The sequence below is a fragment of the Lynx canadensis genome, chromosome A1, assembly GCF_007474595.2.
Source record: "Lynx canadensis isolate LIC74 chromosome A1, mLynCan4.pri.v2, whole genome shotgun sequence".
Classification (NCBI taxonomy): Eukaryota; Metazoa; Chordata; class Mammalia; order Carnivora; family Felidae; genus Lynx; species Lynx canadensis.
The window spans coordinates 71345054-71366099 of NC_044303.2; the positions used below are offsets into that span (position 1 = coordinate 71345054).

Consider the following 21046-nt stretch of genomic DNA (forward strand, 5'->3'; position numbering starts at 1 on the left):
AGCTGTCCTAACTGGGAACACACTCTAGGGAGTGGTTAGCTAGTATTTGTTCAAGAGGCCACATTCCAGAGTGGGGGAGACAAGGAATACTACCAAGTGTTCAGCTATCTTTCTCCCTGTTAACTTTGGTAGCCTTCCTCATTAGCATAATAGATGTTAGAAGTGGGCTCTCATTGATGACATTAGTGGTATGCAAGATATGTGTTCTGGCTGCTACTTAATAGAAATTCTTAGCCCCTGAATTAGAATAAAACAATCTAGGGGCGCCTGGGTGGCGCAGTCGGTTAAGCGTCCGACTTCAGCCAGGTCACGATCTCGCGGTCCGGGAGTTCGAGCCCCGCGTCGGGCTCTGGGCTGATGGCTCAGAGCCTGGAGCCTGTTTCCGATTCTGTGTCTCCCTCTCTCTCTGCCCCTCCCCCGTTCATGCTCTGTCTCTCTCTGTCCCCAAAATAAATAAACGTTGAAAAAAAAAAATTAAAAAAAAAAAAAAAGAATAAAACAATCTAGTTGGCCTTTCATTCTTAATCTTTAAGGATAGAAACTAAGGTTGATCCCTAAATGAAGTGATCCTATGTGCAGCTCTTTCTTTGTCTGGAGGTTCTTGATAGATTGAGTCTGACAGTGTAGCTGGCCAAATCAGAATATTGATGTATTTACCTCAGGTGAACCTTTCATTCAGACTGTTGGAGCATTATACAATGAAGGAAGTTGAGACATCATTGAGCTTTATTTGGTAGATTTTAAGATCTTTTTTATGCCTGTTCATAAATGTATGTGTTGGTGGAGTTTGGTTTGAGGCTTCTTTTTGCCATAACCTCGTAATGAGCTTACAGTAATAGCTGACTCACCCCCCACATTGGTGGCCATTGATAATTACTAAAAATAAACAAATGCGTATAACCTGGTTTAGGGAATTTATAGAGCTCTTCCCCCCACCTTGGAGTCCACTAAAATACATATTTTGTTTTAAATGTCTGAAATCAGATCTGCTGCCTGCTCTCTTTGTCTTCTTTGCTGTACCTTTGCTTTTAGGTAATTGTGGTGAAACTATATAGTGTGTCAGTCATGTCATAACGTCCATGATGCTTGTTGACACTTAATGGTAGTATATAGGTTTTGTGTGTTAAGACCAAGTTGCAGGCTTGCCCTTCACTCCAGGGCTGCCTTTAATTGGGCCTTTCTACTTCTAAGGAATTCTTGCTGTTGTCATAGCTATTCATTAAATACTGCACTTTTTTGTTTTTTATTGTTCCTGTCCTAAGTGCAGATAGATCTGATTTTTTGGTAATACATATTTGCTAAATAAATTGATTCTCATCTGAACTTGTCATTGACTCCTTCATATTTTATCAGCAATTTCCATCAGGTTGAAATTAAACCAGGTAAAATTTAATCATTATTAAATGTACCATTTTTTTTTTTTGATTTGAATTTTAACACATCGACTTGTCTCTGATACGTTCATAACAATAGGGAAGATTTAGTAATAATCTGCTTAGAAAAAGACCAGGAGGCTACTAAAGTAGGCCTTAAATTAGCGTGTACCAGTGTAGTACTATATTGTGCCTGGCGTAACAAATGTGATCTTAGGTGTCACTGTTAATACAGTGTTTAAAGCTTGTACCATTATACTCCGATCATGTCACATTGTGGTATGTTTTGATATGAATACCTGGATGTGAGCTCTGGCTTTGCCCCTGTGAATTTTAAGTGATTTAGGCAAGTGATTTGGCTTCATCAAGCCTTAATTTTCTCATTTGTAAATTGGGGATGTTCTCAGCTGACCTCATAGGACTATTCTGAGCCTTAAATGAGACATAGTGGACAGAAGGGATTTGTCCTGGCATATAGAAAGCATGTGCCCTAAATGTTAGCTGCTTAATATTAGTCTTAACAACTAGGTTTTGTACATTTGGAAACAGCCTCAAAATCCACAGATAGTAAATAACTGGGGTGTAAACTCAAGCCTGGGCTTCTCTAGTGAGGTGGTAGATTTACCCACTGTTCTGTACCACTTCTCAGAAGTGTTGGTAAGTGACTAGTCAGTGTGTGGAGTTCTGTGGTCATTCCTTCAACAAGTACCCAGGGGAACGGGCCAGCTCAGCCCTTGTCTTGGGCTGTGAATGGAGTGAAGTGTCCTTGGTGGTTTTAGACCCTGGCTATGAAGATCTAAGTATGGGGAGGAGAAAGAAGGAAGGAGGGATAGAGGATAGAATAAAAGGAGGTAACTTAAAACAAAAAATCTTCAGGAATTTCCATTGTGTTTCTTACCCTGGATGACCTCATTAGTAGTTAGAGAACCGCTGCTGCAAAAGTCCGTCTCTCTCTCTCTCATGGTACTTGAAAGCCCCTCTGTCTTCAGGATATAGGTTCCTGATTTAAAGATTTTTGTTCGTTTCCCTTAGAATATCTTCAGAGTGCCTCCTTATATGTGGCTCTGCACCTATAGGATAAAGTCCAATTCCTTAAATGGCATATAAGTCCTTTTATCATCTGGCCTTTTTTACCCTAGCTTTGTTTGCTCCAGCTCCCCTGTACATATCTTGTGCTTGAGCTATATTAAAAATCCCTTGTTTTTCAGTGCTACCGTCTGCTTTCAATGTCACTGCCTTTGCCCTTGCTGTTCACTCTTCCTTCTCTGCACTGGCCACAGCCTCTTGGATGTAGCTGCGTTATGGCACTTACCACACTTTGTTGTCATACTGCCATATTGTACACAGAAGTTATCAAATGCACTTGATGTTTCCCTGTAATTTTTAATGCAGAGGGGAAGTTTTAAAGTCCGTGTAAATTTATTTGTATGTATTCTTTTACGTGCATAGCTTACCTGAAAGAATATATGTACAGGAAACTGGTAATAGCATTGCCTTTGGAGCAGAGACCTAGTTGTCTCTACAGTATATCACGTTTTGTACCTTTTAAACCCTGAACCATATACATACATTTATTCAAAAGAATATCTTCTGTATGGAAGGTTAATTGATATGATCAGCTTTATTTAGCTTGTGCACTAATTGGTATTAACAGACCTGTATTAGGGTTCTGCAGAGAAAGAGAACCAGTAGGAGATGTATGTGGGGATCCACTGGCTCACACAGCTATGGAGGCCGAGTCTCACGATCTGCCATCTGCAAGCTGGAGACACAGGAAAGCTGGTGATGTAATTCTAGTCTAGGTCCAGGGGCCTGAGAACCTGGGAGCCCATAGGTCGGTAAGCCCCAGGGTAGGCCAAGGCTGTGTCCCTCTTGAATCAGGAAAGCGGGACAAATCCTCACTTCTACTTTTTGTTCTCTCAGGCCCTCAACGAATGGGATGATGCTCACCCACACTGGGGAGGGCAGTGTACTGGGCTGAGTCCCCTGATTCACATGCTCCTGTCCTCTAGAAACACTCTCACAGACACACCCAGAAATCATGTTTCATCTGGTCACCCTGGGGCCCAGTCAAGTTGCATGTAAAAGTAAAATTAGCCATCACAAGCCCTGAATAGAGAAGATGTGTCAGGTGCAGATAGTTGTTTTAATGTAGATTTTTCCCTGTTAGATAGCTTCACACTCCTAGATTTGTCACAAACAGTGTGGTGTGTGGCCCAAAGGGGTGAATAACAATAGCTATAGCTAACACCTCTTGAGTATATATTATGCGCTAGGCACTGTTCTAAACACTTTAAGGGTGTTAATTCATACTCTCACAGCCTCTTGTGGCAGGTGCTATTATTACTCTCATTTTACATACCAGGAAATGAGGGTTGAGAAGGATGGCTTGCCCACATAAGAACACATGGTGGTGTTGGGCAATTTAGTTCCAGACTGGCTTTTAACTATTATTCTGCCACGCAGATAAAAATTAGAAGGAAGTTCTTAATCCCTATAATGTTATGATTGGTTATATTTCCTATAACAGTTGCTTATTGTGTAACTTCGTGTTTGTGTTGCTTTTATCAGATGTCATCTGTTTAATACTTATAAAAATGCACATTTTAAAATGCATTTCAAAGAGGTATAAAACATTTTTTTCTTTGTATATTGTCAGTGTTTAACAGGGATTTACCGTGACCACTTAGGTATAGAATGGCCTATGATTTTGTAGTCTCAGGCTTGACGTGACATGAGGGTATTTTAAGGACCCATCTGCTCAAGGCTCTGAATGACTCAGGATATTATCAGATTAAGAGTTTACCAATTTTTGAGGCAGAGGCTTGTCTCAGTTTGCTAGAATAAGTGATGTGTGACATAAAGTTTAAACCAAGACTTTGAAAACCTTTTCCAACTCGGAGATTCTGTGAGTCCCTGTCAGGTTAAAATATTGCTTTCAGTTATATGAGTACTTTAAAGATCATATATAGCTTTAACTTTCTTTTAGAAATATAACTAAGACTTTTTCTGTAGTTACATTCAACTTACAACAATTCACTAACCCAGAAATAATTGTGTACTAAAAGATCTCCATATTACTTGTGTGTTTCTTTCAAAGGATTAGCCTGTACAATTTTAGAGTAGGAAGAGAACCTTATTAAATAGTTTCCTCTAGAAATGCCATCAGTTTATATGTGAAAGTGAAGATCTACAGAGATTGATTTGCCTCAAGTCAAATAGGTTATTGTTAGTGGCAAAGCTGGGCTTAGAATTGAAGTATCTAGGCCTACCCAGAATGGAGCTACTCTTTTATGAGGCTTTAGCTGCTTCAAATATGGTGGTTACTCAAACTTAACATAAATTCCCTGAATTTAGAATATACGTTATGAAGTAAGTGGTCAAACAATTCTGTCTAAAGTTTTTTAGTATTCAGAAATGTTATCTGAAGATTACCTTTTGGCAAGAGAATTTATAAATATCCCCTTAGTCCATTTAAGTACACCAAATCAAATCAGTTGATGCTTTAACAGACTAATTATAGGGCTGCATCCTACCAGATGAATTTAGTAGCAATCGGGTTATAGATGAACATACATGTAATATTTAGTACTACTCTAGGAAGTAATTTTGTTTTTTTTTTTTTTTTTAAGAATCATGTCCAGTGTTGTGAGAAAACTTGTTTTCTGGTTCCAAAGTGAGAGTAACAATTTCTTATGTGTGTTTTTTTCTCTCTTCAGACTTTTGATAAAATTCTTATTGCTAATAGAGGAGAAATTGCATGTAGGGTGAGTGGATTTTAATCTTATTTTCCATTTTACTTTGTGAATTTTATTAAATCCCTTGAAATATGAATCTCTATTAATAGATAACATTGATATATTTTAAAATAGGTTATTAAAACTTGCAAGAAGATGGGCATTAAGACAGTTGCCATCCACAGTGATGTTGATGCTAGTTCTGTAAGTATATTTTGCTTTATCTGAATGAAGACCTTATTTGGGGTATATTTAAAAGAAAAAAAAAAAAGCCTGGGTGGCTCAGTCAGTTGAGCGTCTGACTTCAGATGGTCTTGCAGTTCGTGAGTTCGAGCCCTCCGTCGGGCTCTGTGCTAACAGCTCAGAGCCTGGAGTCTGCTTCAGATTCTGTATCTCTCTCTCTCTCTCCCTCCCCTGCTCATTCTCTGCCTCTCTCTTTCTCTCAAAAATAAATAAATGTTAAAGTAAATAAATAAATAAAGGTAAAAGATGTAGGTTTTCTTCATTCTTGGCCTGAAAAGGGTATACACAATTAAAAAACAAAACACCTAATTACTGACTCTTGTATTAAGCAAAATGGAAGTATCATAATGTCTTTAATATGTGTCTTAATTTTTTTTTCCCCAGGGTTTTAAAAACCTAGAGTAGGGTTTAAAAATTGCTTGACAGATTGCTGGTCACCAAGTAGATTTGGACAAAGCTTGAGAAAGATTCAAAGATTATTGTAATGTTTATATCATGCTGCATTAGGAGAGCATGTTTCCCACAGCTGAATTCCGGTATCACTAAGGGAATGCTATAATTGTTTAATTTTCCTAAATGCTGTATCGTGTCCGGCTGAAACGTTGATGAATGAAAGATACGCTAATACTAATTGGACATGAACAAAAGGAATAACATAAAGCCGTGAATGATTTTATTGGGGATTTTTACCACAGCAGGCATTTTTAGCAGTAATAAACTATGAAGGAATAGAAAAAAAACTCCTGAGAAAAGAATGTAAATTATTAGAACTTTAGGGGATGAAATTTAAGTAGTGGTACTTTACGTTACTGTTTTTCATTCTTTTACACTACTTTTGATAACGGGACCTATCGGTGATGTCAGTTTTTATTATACAGAAAGATAATACAGAGGATTTTCATTGTTTGTGATTTCTTACCTAGAAATGTGTTGTTCATTCTGCTTTATTGCGACTGACTTCCTTTAAAAAAAAAAAAAAGCAAAACAAAACAAAAAAAAGAGAAGCCATTACAAGCTATTCTAATTTCCTGAAAATAAAGGTTAAGTATCTTATCTAGTTTACTTGACAGATACATTTAAAATAGTCCTCTTCTACTTAAAAAATAAATTAAATAAATTTATTTTACATATGTGGTTTTTTTTTTTTTATTGGTTTCTGGCCTCTTTACTAATAATTTGTTTTAACTGATAGTTTCAATAATAGTTTATATTCCTTACAAGATATCTATGAAATAATGAGAAAACTATTACTTTAATCTGTTTCTTGGTTGGTAAACTAAGACATTTATCAGTAGCAAACTCTTTTAGAAAAAAGTTTGTGTTACCATCAGGCTAGTAATAGATTTAAAATTTTCTCTTGTCTTGTGTTCATTTTCAGTGTATTAGGTCAGGAGGTGTTTTTCACTCATGCATAAATTGGGAGAGAAAATGGACACTGTTTTTATATCAAGTCTTATAGTAAACTTTAACTTACTTTTCTCATATCAAGATATAGTTCCGTATCCTGTGTTCTCATGAAGGTGACTGTTGGCATGCATGGTCCAAAATTATTTGCATTTTGATTTTTTTCATATATGTTTGTATTTCAGTGTTGGTATTATAGTTCCCAACAGCACGACTGCTTTTTCCCATTCTTAATTTTCTAGCTTTGTGTTCTTGTTAGGTAGAAGCTTTGCAGGAGCAATTTGCATTGCGGGTACAGCCCCTGCCTTGGAGAAAGGCTGCTGTGATGATATGGTACAAACCTTGTAGGGTCAGAAACTCCTCCCAACCTGTGGGGGGAGTTTCCCAACTGACTGGAAGCAGCCTCCATTAGAGACCATCCCACACTGTCTGTCTCAGCTCTTCCCAGCCCAGAGAGAACCAATACTATCCAATCCCAAAACAACGTAGGAGCCAGCTCTCCCACCTTGGGAGTGTACTTCCGATTTAATAAACTGCTTTGCACTTGCTACTTTCCTTCTGGCTGTCTTTATTCGAGTGTGGATCCTCACGTAAATCTTCTCATGGGGAATCAAGAGACTGAGGCCTCCATTCACACAACCCAGACTCACCCATAACATTTTGATCTAGAGGTACACTGTCACTTTCCAGCCTTTGAAAAAAATGGTTTCAGAAGAGTTGGTCAGAGTTTTAAGATGGTCCTTCATATCCTTCTAAAGCAGAGATGGTAGTTTTACATTTTAAAGACTTTTAGTCACTTTTTGCTGAAAGTGGAAATGAGCCTACCAGAGATTATAATACATAATTTAGAATAAGATTTCTTAGGGCCCACAGTGGAGGCAATGCATGATCAGTCAAAACTTCCTCTTTGTGTGACCTACCTTAAGCCCTTTTCTAGAAAGATACTATTTAGGATAATAATGATAGTTAGAATGTTCAAAGTTTAGTTTAGGCCTTAGCACTAGAACCAAATCTATTTGATTTCTGCATCTCAAGAAAGCCAAAAGGGTGAATTCCTCTAACGGTTTTTTGCTTCCTTAACATGTGACCAAAAAGATGATCATTGTATCCAGTGAGCTTTACAATATGGGTAATATGAACAAGTCTTGCTACTTAGATGTATTGTTAACATTGCAATATTTATTTTCAACAGGTGAGCATTAAATTTTTTTTTAATGTTTATTTTTGAGCAAGAGAAAGAGAAGGAGACAGAGTGTGAGTGGGAAAGAGCAGAGAGAGAGGGAGGGAGACAGAATCCAAAGTATGCCCAGGCTCTGAGCCATTAGGGCAGACAGGACTCGAGCTCATGATCCATGAGATCATGACCTGAGCTGAAGTCGGACATTTAACTGATTGAGCCACCCAGGCACCCCAGGAGGTGAGCATTTTAAATGTAATTTGGAGTAAAAAATATCTTATATGCTTTATGTTAATTTCATAAATGGAAATGTAAATATTGCAGTAGGAAAATACAACAGTTGATTTTTTTTTTTAATGTTTATTTTTGAGAGAGAGACAGTGTGTGTGGGGGAGGGGCAGAGAGAGAGAGGCACACACAGAATCTGAAGCAGGCTTCAGGCTCTGAGCCGTCAGCACGGGGCCTGACATGGGGCTTGAACCCACAAACCGTGAGATCATGACCTGAGCCGAAGTTGGACGCTCAACTGACTGAGCCACCCAGGCACCCCAACAGTTGATTGTTTTTAAATGGCAAGTTAATATTTTTCACAACTAATTTTTGACACTTAAAGCAGGGAGAAAAGGCTAACGGTTTACTACAACTATTAAGTGATAAGTCCTATAAAGAAAACGACCTGCCTTATAAATGATGTGTAATGGAAAAAAATTGGCTTTTAAAGATGATTATGCAGTTTTTCCATTGATCTCCTTTCCCCCATCCTGTTCTTCAAAATTGTCTTCAATATTCTTGTCTTTTTGTTCTTCCATGTGAATTTTAGGATAAGCTTGCTTACCAAATTAGACACATCCACCCACCAGTTTTTAGCTATTGTGAACAAGACTTCTTTAATAATCTAGTACAAATCTTTATGTAAACATATACTTTGATTTGTCTAAATACCTAGGAGTGGAATTACTTGGTCATCAGGTAGATGAGAGGCAAAGCAACTTTTTCCTGTATGAATAGTAAATCTCTGTCTGGGGAGTAAATAAATATATTTTAGACTCTGCAGATCACATGTTCTGCTACTTTTATTTATATATACATACATATGACCCTTTAGAAATGTAAAAAGCATTTTTAACTTGCAGGCTATAAAATAACTGTCCTTAGATTGGATTTGGCCTGTGGGTGGGTGGTATTTTGTTGACTCCTGGCATTAATAGATGCATATTTAACTGTAAGAAGCTGCCACGGGTGCCTGGGTGGCTCAGTTGGTTAAGTCTGGTTCTTGATTTTGGCTCTGGTCATGATCTTGTGGTTTGTGAGATTGAGCCCCATGTTGAGCTCTGCACTGATAGCATACATCCTGCTTGGGATTCATTCATTCTCTCTCTCCCTCCCTCCCTCCCCTTCTCCCTGTCCCTTTCCCTCTCTCCCCCTTACCCCCTCTCAAAATAAACAAACTTAAAAAATAAGTGTTAGAAGCTGCCAAATAGTTGTTCTGTATGACTCTGCCACATTTTGCTCTCACCAGTAATGTACGAACGTTCATGTTGCTCTGCGTCCTTGCCTGGACTTGATCTCAGCAGTCCTTCTGATTTTGGCTATTCTGTTGGTGTTCACATGTTATCTTATTGTAGTTTTAATTTAAATTCTCTGATGAATATTGATGTTGAGTACCTTTTCATATTAGTGGCCATTTATATTCTTAAGTGTTCAGACATAAAATTGGAAGAGCAAGTACAGTGAGTGCTTATACCTTTTGCTTGGACTCACCAGTTAACATTTGGACACATTTGCTTATAACTGTGTCCATATGTATGAGTATAAATATATATTGTGTGTATATTTCTTCTTTTTTTATTTTGCGAAGGAAATTGGAAGTAAGTTACAGTCATGGCATTTCACCCCTAAATACTTAAGTTTTTATTTCCCAGGAAAAGGCTATTCTCTTACATATACCCTATCAAAGCTAGGAAAATTATTAGTAATTCTATAGTATAATCTAATACACAGACTGTATTCAAATTTTCCCATTTGTCTCCAAATGTCTTTACTTTTTTTTTTTTTAATGTAAGCTTTACACCCAACATGGGTCTTGAACTCATGACCCTGTAATGAAGATGCTCTACTTACAGAGCCAGCCAGGTGCCGCTCCCAATGTCTTTAGTATTTTTTTTTGACCCACAGTTCAGTCGCGGTTCATGAATTATATTCGGTTATTATGGCTCTTTAAAGAGTCTCTTAATCTAAAATAGTCCTCTTCCCTTCCCTCTTTGTTTGATTTTCATGATACCGACGTTTTGAGGAATCCAGGCCAATTGGCTTATAGATAGTCTGGGTTTGTTTCCTCACAAATAGATTCAGTGTAAATATTTTTTTTTGATACGAAAACTTCATAAGTGGGGCGCCTTCATAAGTGGGTGGCTCAGTCGGTTAAACGTCCTACTTCGGCTCAGGTCCCGATCTCGCTGTGAGTTTGAGCCCTGCGTTGGGCTCTGTGCTGACAGCTCAGTCTGCAGCCTGCTTTAGATTCTGCATTTCCCCCACTCTCACTCTGTTTTGTCTTGAAAGTAAATAAACGTTAAAAAAAATTTAAAAAATACTTAAGTGATCCTGTTGTATCAAGAAGTTCATAATGTTGGGTGGTTTTGGTTACACTGATTACTTGGTTGAGGTAATGGTGCGTTTTTCCCCGCTCTTTTGAAATTAATTTTTGGGGGTGAATCTTTGAATCCATGTGAATATTTGTCCCCCAACAACCTCTCATCTACTATTTTTCATCCACTGATAAAAAGCATCTGATGCAATAATTACTTTGGTTGCATTTGTCTTGTGCTATCTGTTGAGAGGTCTGTCAGGTCTACTCCATTTTGAATCTACCTTTTTTTCCCCCTTTATATATTTGAATCCCCTTTCATGTCTTATTCATTTTTAACTACTTACTTTTTTAGAACTTACTTTTCATTTGTGTGGATCTTGGCTTGTGACATCCTATCTGGTGTCTTTAATGTTGAATCCCAGCATGGTTTGGGTTGCAGATACGGCCTTGTTGGGTGGGTGCTATATTTGTTTCTGCCAGACTCTCTAGGGTACCCTTCTTCTGGTACTAATGTTTCTGTTAACTTATTGGCATGAAGGTTGCTAAATATCGAGGATAATGGAAAAAACAAAATGAAATGACATATATCCCTCCCTCTCTTGAATAGACCCATGGTTTCTAATTTACAGAGGAGACTTCTTACTTTGAACTACAACAGATAATTTTAAATATATGTCTTCCATGTACTTTTTAGATTGACATTTTTCTTCCTTTTCACTGAGGATGTAATCTTTGAGCAGCCTGACCGTATGTAGGGAGTTTTTCTTATAATTTTTAACTCCTTTCTCTGAGAATTAACTCAGTTCTTTAGATTCTCTCCCCACCCTGCCTTTTTTTTTTTTTTTTTTTACTAGATTACCAGTTTATTATAAATGAGTATAGCTCAGAAACAGTCAGTTGGAAGACCTGAGTAAGGGAAGGTATGGGGACAGGGCAGGAAGCTTGCCTACCCTCTCTAGGCACACCGGTTTCCCCCAATTTCCATGTGCTCACCAACCCTGATTCTTGAGATCCCCCTCCCTCTCTCCATGATTAGCTGGAATATTGGCTCTGGCAGATGCTGTCTGGCTTTTAGCTTCCTTTTTTGTTTTTGATCCCTGGGGATTGCCTGTAATTTCTTGTAAGCCAAGTTGTTCATTTAAAGGGTGTTTGTTAAATTTAATCTAGGATTTGAGGTGCTTGTAGAGGTGCTTGTAGGGAGGCTTTGCAGATTATTTAGTTGGTTCTTGGATAGTCTTTTTTTTTTTTTTATGTTTATTTATTTTTGAGAGAGAGCGCGCATGAGCAGGAGAGGGGCAGAGAGAGAAGGAGACACAGAATCAGAGGCAGGCTCCATGCTCTGAGCTGTCAGCACAGAGCCCTATGTGGGGCTAAAACTCACAAACCATGAGATCATCACCCGAGCCAAAGTCAGACGCTTAAGTGACTGAGCCACCGGGGTGTCCCGGTGGATAGTCTTAAAAAGAGGATGACATCCTGTCTGTTGAGGAAGTTGCCCTGCTCTTTTTGAAAAGTGAAGGCTGATATAGAGCAGTATCAAAATCGGACTTTACCCAGGATGGCAGTTCACATATGCTGATGGGATTTCTGCAGCTGCGTCCAGGGGATGAGTCCACAAGCAGTGGGAAATGGTCTGGGCAGGAGAGGCAAGTGGGAGTTAGGCCTCTTACCAAGTCATGAATTGTCTTTTATGTGTTCTCCAGGTCTTTATTAGTCTTTGGAAAGATGTTTAGAGAATGGTTTATGAAGGAAAAATTGTCCTGGTGGAAGACTGAATCCTGCTGGACTTTTGATAGGGATTGTGTTGTATCTGTACACTAATTTGGGAAGTAGTATTATCTCAACATTCTCAATTCCTCCTATCCATGGACGTGGATATTCCATTTGCTCTTGTTCTAGTTACTGTGGCTACTTTAATTTCAGCAGTGTTTTGTAGTTTTCAGAGTGTAAGTTTTGCACTTAACTTTGTTATATTTCGTAGTAAATATTTTACTATTTTTTATATTAGGATTGCAATGTTTTAAGTTTCAGCTTTTATTGCAAGTTTATAGAACTATAATCAACTTTTGTATGTGATCATTTGTCCTGCAACCTTGCTGAATTTGTTTATTCTTTTATATACACACACACGCGCGCACACACACACGTGTGTGTGTGTGTCTATATATGTAAGATCCTTAAGATTCTCTCTAGAAGACCATGTACAAATAGAGATAGACTAGAGATAGACTTCTTTTGTTTCAATCTGGGAGCTTTTTATTTCATATTAATTTTCTTGGCTTTAACGTTCAGAGTGATATTGAATAGAAGTAGTGAGAGCAAGCATCTTGTTTTGTTCCTCATCTTTGGCAGAAAGCGCTTAATATTTCACAATTAAGTTTGATTTAGGCTCTGGGATTTTCATAAATTCCCATTATCAGGTTGAGGAAGTGCCCTGGTATTTCTAGATTGTTGAGTGCTTTTTTGTGATTGGATATTGGATTATTTCAAATGCTTTTTCTGTGTCGACTGAGATGTCATAGCTTTTGTCTGTTATTCTATTGATATGGTATATTCCATTAATTTTTGGATATTACACACTTGGTCAAGGTGTATAGTTTTTTGTATATATTGCTGGATTCATCTTATTAGTGCTTTGTTGAGAATTTTTCATCTGTGGTTATAAGAGCTATTGGTCTGTAGTTTTCTTGTGATGGCTTTGTTTTGGTATCAGATCTTGGCCTCATATTATGAGTTAGGAACTGTTCCCTCATCTTCTCTTGTTTTGGAAGAGTCTGTGAAGAGTTGGCATTAATTATTCCTTAAATGTTTGGTAGAACTCACCAGTGAAGCCATCTCTGTGGCTTTTTTAATTTTAAATTTATTATTATTATTATTATTATTATTATTATTATTATTTTTGAGAGAGAGAGATCCCAGGCAGGCTCCATGCTAGGCATGGAGCCTGACACGGGGCTCGATCTCATAACTGTGACTTGAACTGAAATCAAAGAGTGGGGACACTTAACCAACTGAGCCACCCAGGTGTCCTAAAGACTTTATTTTTAAGTAATCTCTATACCCAATGTGGGGCTTGAACTCACAACCCTGAGATCCAGAGCTGTATGCTCTATCAAGTGAGCCAGCCAGGCACCTGTCTATGGGTGGTTTTTTGATTATTCAATCTCTTATTAAAGGTTTATTCAGATTTTTGATTTCTTTTTCTGTGTCTATAATTTTTTCTTTCTAGGAATTTGTCCATTTCACCTGATTTATCTAGTTTATTGATATATGATTATAGTATTTCCTTATTTTTATTTTTGTAAGTTTGGTAGTGATTTCTTTCATTCCTGATTTTAGGCTTTTAAGAGTCTTTTTTTCCTTGGTCACTTTAGCTAAAAGTTTTCAACTTTATTGATCTTTTCAAAGAGCCAACTTTGATTTCATTGATCTCTATGTCATTTGTGTTTAGTCTTTATCATTTCCTTTATCCTGCTTGTTCTGGGTTTATTTTGCTCTTTTTTTTTTTTTTTTTTTAAATAAGTAGGCTTCATGCCTAGCATGGAACCCAATGCAGAGCTTGAACTTAAGACCTGAGCAGAGATTAAGAGTTGGACGCTTAACCAACTAAGCCACCCAGGTGCCCCTAGTTTTCTCTTTTTAAAAATAGTTTAAGGTAGAAGATTAGGTTGTTGACTTAAAGTTTTTTTTTAGTCTAAGTGTTGAGCTGTATAACATTTTTCTCTGTTTAGCTGCACCCCATATGCTTTGGTATGTTTTTCATTTTCATTCCTGAAACTCTTTTCTGACTTCCCTTGTGATTTCTTTTTTGGTCTGCTTATCATTTAGGAGTGTGTTGTTTAGTTACGCATTATTTGTGAGCTTCCCAAGTTTATTTTTGTTACCTGTTTTTAGTTTCCTTACATTTTGGTTAGACAACATGCTTTTTATTTCTGTCTTTTAAAATTTGTTGGTGTTTGTTTTATGGCATACCATATGCTCTGTCCTTGAGTTCCATGTGAACCTAAGAATGTCTGTTTTGCTGTTTATGGTTCTCTCTAGATGCCTTTTAGGACTGGTTGGTTCATAGGGCTATTCAAGTCTTCTCTTTCCTTGTTGATCTTCTGTTCTATCCATTACTGAAAGTGGGGTTTAACATGTTTGTAAAAAGCTTCTTAAAATGTTCAGTATTTATTTTGTTTTGCTCAGAAGACAAAATCGGTGACAAGTAGTTATAGGCCTGTAACTCTGTGCATGAAAGAGCCTGAATAAGGTAAGAGATCATTGACTAAGGAACTCTAGGCTGTCATAGAAGTAATGAAGTAGGGTGCTTGGTGTAGAGATTCTCACAAGAATTCTTTGCAGTTTTCAGTAAACAAGAAATTTTGACATGAATTGTTATAGACTTAAGTAAAAATAGATTTCCTTTTTAAAAAATGTTTGTTTTTTTGGGGCGCATGGGTGGCTCAGTCGGTTAAGCGGCCAACTTCGGCTCAGGTCACGATCTCGCGGTCTGTGAGTTCGAGCCCCGCGTCAGGCTCTGGGCTGATGGCTCAGAGCCTGGAGCCTGCTTCCGATTCTGTGTCTCCCTCTCTCTCTGCCCCTCCCCCATTCATGCTCTGTCTCTCTCTGTCTCAAAAATAAAATAAAAAACATTAAAAAAAATAAATAAAAAATGTTTGTTTTTTAAAGGTTTCTTTTTTAAAATCTGGGCAAAGATGGTAAGCGAAAAATAAAACAATGACTGTCATATGTTGATAGAAAAATCCCAAGTAATAGGAAAATGGAATAAAATAATTTACTTAGATAATATGCTGCAGCCACATGGAGTGTATTCATGACATTTCAGTATGGTTCAAAATTAGAGAATATTAATATATTAATAAGTTAGTAGAGGAAAACTAGATGATTATTCTGATAAAAGCCTAGATGTCATTTAAAAGAAATTCACTGTCTTTGTAAAATCCTTAGTAAAACAGGATTAAATACATGCTGCCTTCCCATAATAAGGTTATACCTCATAGGAAGCATTCTCATGAAATTCAGGGTAAAGGCTGATAAATTTACTCTCACTACTGTTATTTAACAGCATTCTAAAAGTGCTAGGTAGTGTGTTAGGCAAATGTGAAATGGTGGACAGGAAAGGCAGAAATAGTAAGATTGTATTGAGTTTCTAGTTACGTAGTTAACTGAATAACTATTTAGAAACATAAAAAACCATCTCTATGGTTGTTAAAAAATAAATCTGTAGTTTTCCTATATGTATCATCAACAAAGTAGCAAATACAACTGGCATGCCTGGGTGGCTCAGTCAGGTAAGCGTCAGACTTCAACTCAGGTCATGCATGGTCTCACAGTTGGTGAGTTCAAGCCCTGCATCGGGCTCTCTGCTGTCAGAGAGACAGACTGCTTTCTCATCTCTCCTCTGTCTCCCTCTCTTTCTGCTTCTCGCCCGGACACATACGTGCTTTCTCTCTTTCAAAAATAAATGTAAAAAAATACAACTGAAAATGTATAGCTTCATAGAAACAGTGGAAAAGGTAAAGCACTTGATATGAAATCTGTAGGACTTATAGGAGGACTTATTTTTGTATAGGGAAATTGAATAGTGTAAATACTAGTTATTTGAAAGTTTATGTACATTTCTCTTAAATTCTAATGCAGTGTAATTGGGGGGGGGATGACAAAGGAGTAGTAAATTTGCAGAATGTCCTAGAAAAGTCGGTGGAAAATTGAAGAGGGGACCAACCTAACAGATACTAAAGTACATTTTAATACCTTTTCATGCAGAAATAACCAGGAGCACACCATAAAATTTTGGAGCAAGAAGAGACAGGTCTGTGGAGTAAATTCATTAGATTTTAGGCAGAGGGCTGATATGGGAGAATTTCTTGATTTGTTGAAGAGAGCCTTATTAATATGAATATTGACTTAGAAGGCAGGAGAGGTAGATTCTAGGGATTTATGCCACTAATTTGTAATTGTAGGTATTCCCAGAGAAGTTAAGAAATATAAAAGATGAGAAATGTTTGGATTTAGTGACTAGGACTTTTCTAAATGGGAAGGTGGATCCTACTTCGTTAGTTTGGTGAATAGTGGGAATAAAGAATTTGCAAACATAGAGGTTGTACTCAAAATGCATGTTAGATAACTATTTATTTTTATAACTTTGTTTTTAAGTAAAAAGATAGTATGCTTTCCCGTAAGAAATAGCAAAATCTTATTATATTTGTATCAAATCTCTGAAGTTAACATTTTGATTTTTCTTAAAATGGACTAAATGATTCTGTGCTATAACCTTTCGCTATATTTTCTATCTAGACTCCTAAATTGAATGTATCAATGTTTTGTTGCTTTGTGTTCAGTGATGTTGGATGTAAATGAGAAATGCCTAATATTTACTACTTCAGAACCCAAACTTAAAATCAGGGAAGTAGCCATTGTGACTCCCATCTTGGTCAGACAGCCTGCTGTTTGAAGTATGATTCCTGATGTGTATTGTAGTCTTACCCTTAGGATTCAGTAATGAGATTGAGCGGGGTTTCCTGTGAGCAGTCTGGGATGATTGACAGTAAGGTGAGGGGAATCATCACTTAGCATGCCTACCCTTGATAATATTTCCCTGCTGTCTGGGGAGGTACTAAGGACAAATAGGACTTCGTGATGTCTATGTAATTAGTGTACGTTGGTTCCAGCTGAACAAACTGGAGGGTAATGATCAGGTAAATGAAGAAGGAATACATTAATGTAGGCTAAGGTATAAAAGACCTTAGGGAAAACGTTATAAAAATTTTACGGGGTTGTTAGAATATATGTTTTATTTTTATGTATATCTTTATATATTTATTATTTTTGTTAGAATATCTTTAGTTTTAGCTGTATGAAAAGCAGTTTAAAGGTAAAAACCTCATGCATTAACTTTTTCTCACATGGTTTAGTTTTAAGGATATTTTCAACCTTTTATTATTTGGAAAGGAGTTATGAGTTCTTGAGTTAAAATACATTTCACAATCCGTTAAGGATTTCTTTACAATCAATGTAGTCATTGATCCTCAAATTGGAATAAAGAAGTAAAGGGCAGGTTTGTAAAACTTTTGGGTGATAACTTAATTCAGGTGACCATTTATTGTATGTGTGTGTAGTTGAGATGGTATATTTATTTATTTTTATTTTTTTATTTTTTATATTTTGAGATGGAATATTTAAATAACATTTTCTTAAATAGCTTTTACTAGTACAGAATACTTTAAGATGATGTTCGTGAGGATCCATGTTTCCCATTTGGTCTTATTTCATTCAGAAACATGGCCAGTTATTTAGATTGCATTTAGAAAATGCAAGATTTAGAAAATCTATAGGATTCTTCAATCATTTTTTTGAAAAAATACTGTCATTGTTCATCACGAAGTATTCTTATCAGCAGGATAAAGTTGCACAGTAAAGCCTCTGATAGTGATTGCAATACTGTATTTAATGGGAAGGGAGGAATTGGCTTCATTAATGTAATTTTTGGACCTTGGGGTTCTGGTGATTAGGTTTTTAAAGAGTTTTTAAATGGCATACCTGCTTTAAAACTTGTTATTGCTCACTTTTCTTTTTTTTTTTAATTTTTTTTATTTTTTTTTAATTTTTTTAATTTTTTTTTGGGACAGAGAGAGACAGAGCATGAACGGGGGAGGGGCAGAGAGAGAGGGAGACACAGAATCGGAAACAGGCTCCAGGCTCCGAGCCATCAGCCCAGAGCCTGATGCGGGGCTCGAACTCACGGACCGCGAGATCGTGACCTGGCTGAAGTCGGACGCTTAACCGACTGCGCCACCCAGGCGCCCCTCACTTTTCTCGTAAAACATAGTGCTTTCAGTAACCTTTTTGGATTTAGAATACAATGTATCAACCTTTGCAAATTTAAAACACTAGACTTGACCGTGAGAAACTAATCCGGAGAAGAAAGTATATGAGATGTTCAGACGTTTCTTCTCTTTGCTTTTATTGTCCTTGGAAAAACATATTTTGCAGAAACATTATACTATATCAATTTAAAATGTTTTGATTATCTTTGGCTTGGCTAAATTACTTTCTCTATATTTTTGGGTAAAATGGAATAGGTTAGGATTCCTGGTAGGGATTTGTTCACATTAATATGGCTCATCAGGGACATTATATTTAATTGGAGGTCCTGCAGAATAGTAGCAGGAGGCTGAAGAGAATGATTTAGCATTAGCAATGGCTCGTCTGGGAGTTGTGCACTAATCAAGGAGCTTGAGTGCTAGCAGTGGGGATGATGGGAATTATGACGATTATGACATGTAAGCATGTCTGTGTGCGAACTGGACGGGCAATGAGTTAATCAAGAAGTATATTAAATGGCTCCCATGCTGATTCATTATCATTTACCATAGTGCCTGTCAGGTTGTGTATTTAAAAAATACAATTATTGCTGAACTCAATATGTATAAATTCAGCCACTATTCTTCGCTTTTCAATAAAATACCCTCAAATTACCTAATACATATAAAAATGGAAAAATGAACCAACCCTGCTGACTGTGTGATTTGGGTATTATAGTATCTTTTTTTTTTTTTTAAACACTTTAGAGTTAACCCTTAATTTCAGATTCATTTAAAACCTTGTTTACTTTGGCCTTTCATATATTCGTTTAAATACCCTGGCTTATTTCTGCTGCATACAAAGTTTGGGTTCAAAAAAAATAATCTTTTCAAGATGAAAAATAATTCCAATATTTGAGAAATATATTAATATTTAAGGCATGAAGCTGCAGACAAATCAAGGCATTAATCTTTTCTACCATCAAAATGCTCCAAAATCAGGGGGGTGGGCGTGGTGGTGGTAGAAATTTCCTTTGCTCTAGTGGGTGGTCTCTTTGTGCCAGGTAGACCCATTCTGTGCCCAGCATGGTTAGAGCCATCTGTCATGAAACTATCAGTTAGAAATGCTAGAAATGTACATATTTTGGGGGAAATGGAACCAATAAATTGAATTCCTTTTAGAAAATAAATTGAAATACAGCATAAATCCATGAGCAAACTGGATTATATCTATGGGCAAATTTATAGAGTTACTGTACAGATGAACACACACAGTTTCTTTCTTTTACTGTAAGCACTGCCAAATGTAATAAAAGTTTCTACCAAACTGTGACCTTCATGTATTAACTTAATTAAAGCAATATTATGGGTACTACTCAAAGTGTTAACCTGTGGGTGGTTGTTACTGAAATCCATTATCTATGGAGTCAGTGTTAGTGGTCAGCTGCATCAAAAATAAAACTTGCAACCAAGACAGTCCCTTGGGTGCTGTGAGCTCAGCAGGTTAAATTGTCAAAATCTGTCAAAGCTGCTTAAAAGACTATTTTAAACCCCCTGGAGTTCAAGGTACACCAGCCATTACAGTCAAGAAGGACTATGACTTTATTTAGCAGCAATGTGAAAATTACATTTGGACAGGAAAAAAGGATTTATATCCATATCTTCATGTATGAATTACTTTATTGACATGTGTTTGGGTACTTGCTATTTAACTTAAACATTAAAAAAAAGTTGGACTTTGAAAATTTATTTTGAGAGAGAGCACACATGCAAGTGTGCAGGTAAATGCATGTGTGTTTGGCAGAGGGACAGAGGGGTGGGAGGGGGGGAGAGAGAATCCCAAGCAGGCTCCATGCTTGTCAGTGCAGAGCCCCAAGTGGGGCTCAATCTCCTGAACCATGAGGTCATTTTCTGAGCTGAAATTAAGAGTATGGCGCTTAACCAACTGAGTCACTCAGGTGCGCCTCCCAACTTTTAATCTATGGAAAGTAAGTTGTGAAGATTTTCCTTTGTAAATTGGAAAAGAGTATCCCAAGACCTTCTCAATTTTGTTAACAAGAACTTTGACCTTTCAATGATATTAAAATTTTTTTTTTAATTTTTTTTTTCAACGTTTATTTATTTTTGGGACAGAGAGAGACAGAGCATGAACGGGGGAGGGGCAGAGAGAGAGGGAGACACAGAATCGGAAACAGGCTCCAGGCTCTGAGCCATCAGCCCAGAGCCTGACGCGGGGCTCGAACTCACGGACCGCGAGATCGTGACCTGGCTGAAGTCGGACGCCCAACCGACTGCGCCACCCAGGCGCCCCTCAATAATATTAAAAATTTTAATTTAAGACCAAAACACACTGAAATATTGAGTATATATATATATTTGTATATTTTAATAATTCTGACAAATTTAAACAGCATAATTTGAAAAAGAACATTGTTTCAGTATAGTTAATGCCTGATGGTGGGAAAAAGTACTTAATTGTGGATTTTTCTTCAAGCATCTATTTATTTTTTTTATTTTTTTTTTCAACGTTTTTTATTTATTTTTGGGACAGAGAGAGACAGAGCATGAACAGGGGAGGGGCAGAGAGAGAGGGAGACACAGAATCGGAAACAGGCTCCAGGCTCGGAGCCATCAGCCCAGAGCCTGACGCGGGGCTTGAACTCACGGACCGCGAGATCGTGACCTGGCTGAAGTCGGACGCCCAACTGACTGCGCCACCC

The 21046-nt window shown here is 37.2% G+C and overlaps 1 protein-coding gene across 1 annotated transcript in view; it reads left to right on the plus strand.

Annotated features, from left to right (window-relative positions):
• Window positions 1–21046, plus strand: part of PCCA (propionyl-CoA carboxylase subunit alpha) — a 422256-nt gene that overhangs the window by 16289 nt on the left and 384921 nt on the right. Inside the window, 2 exon segments of the mRNA XM_030313554.1 lie at window positions 5093–5140; window positions 5246–5314. Coding sequence (XP_030169414.1) covers window positions 5093–5140; window positions 5246–5314 — 117 coding nt within the window.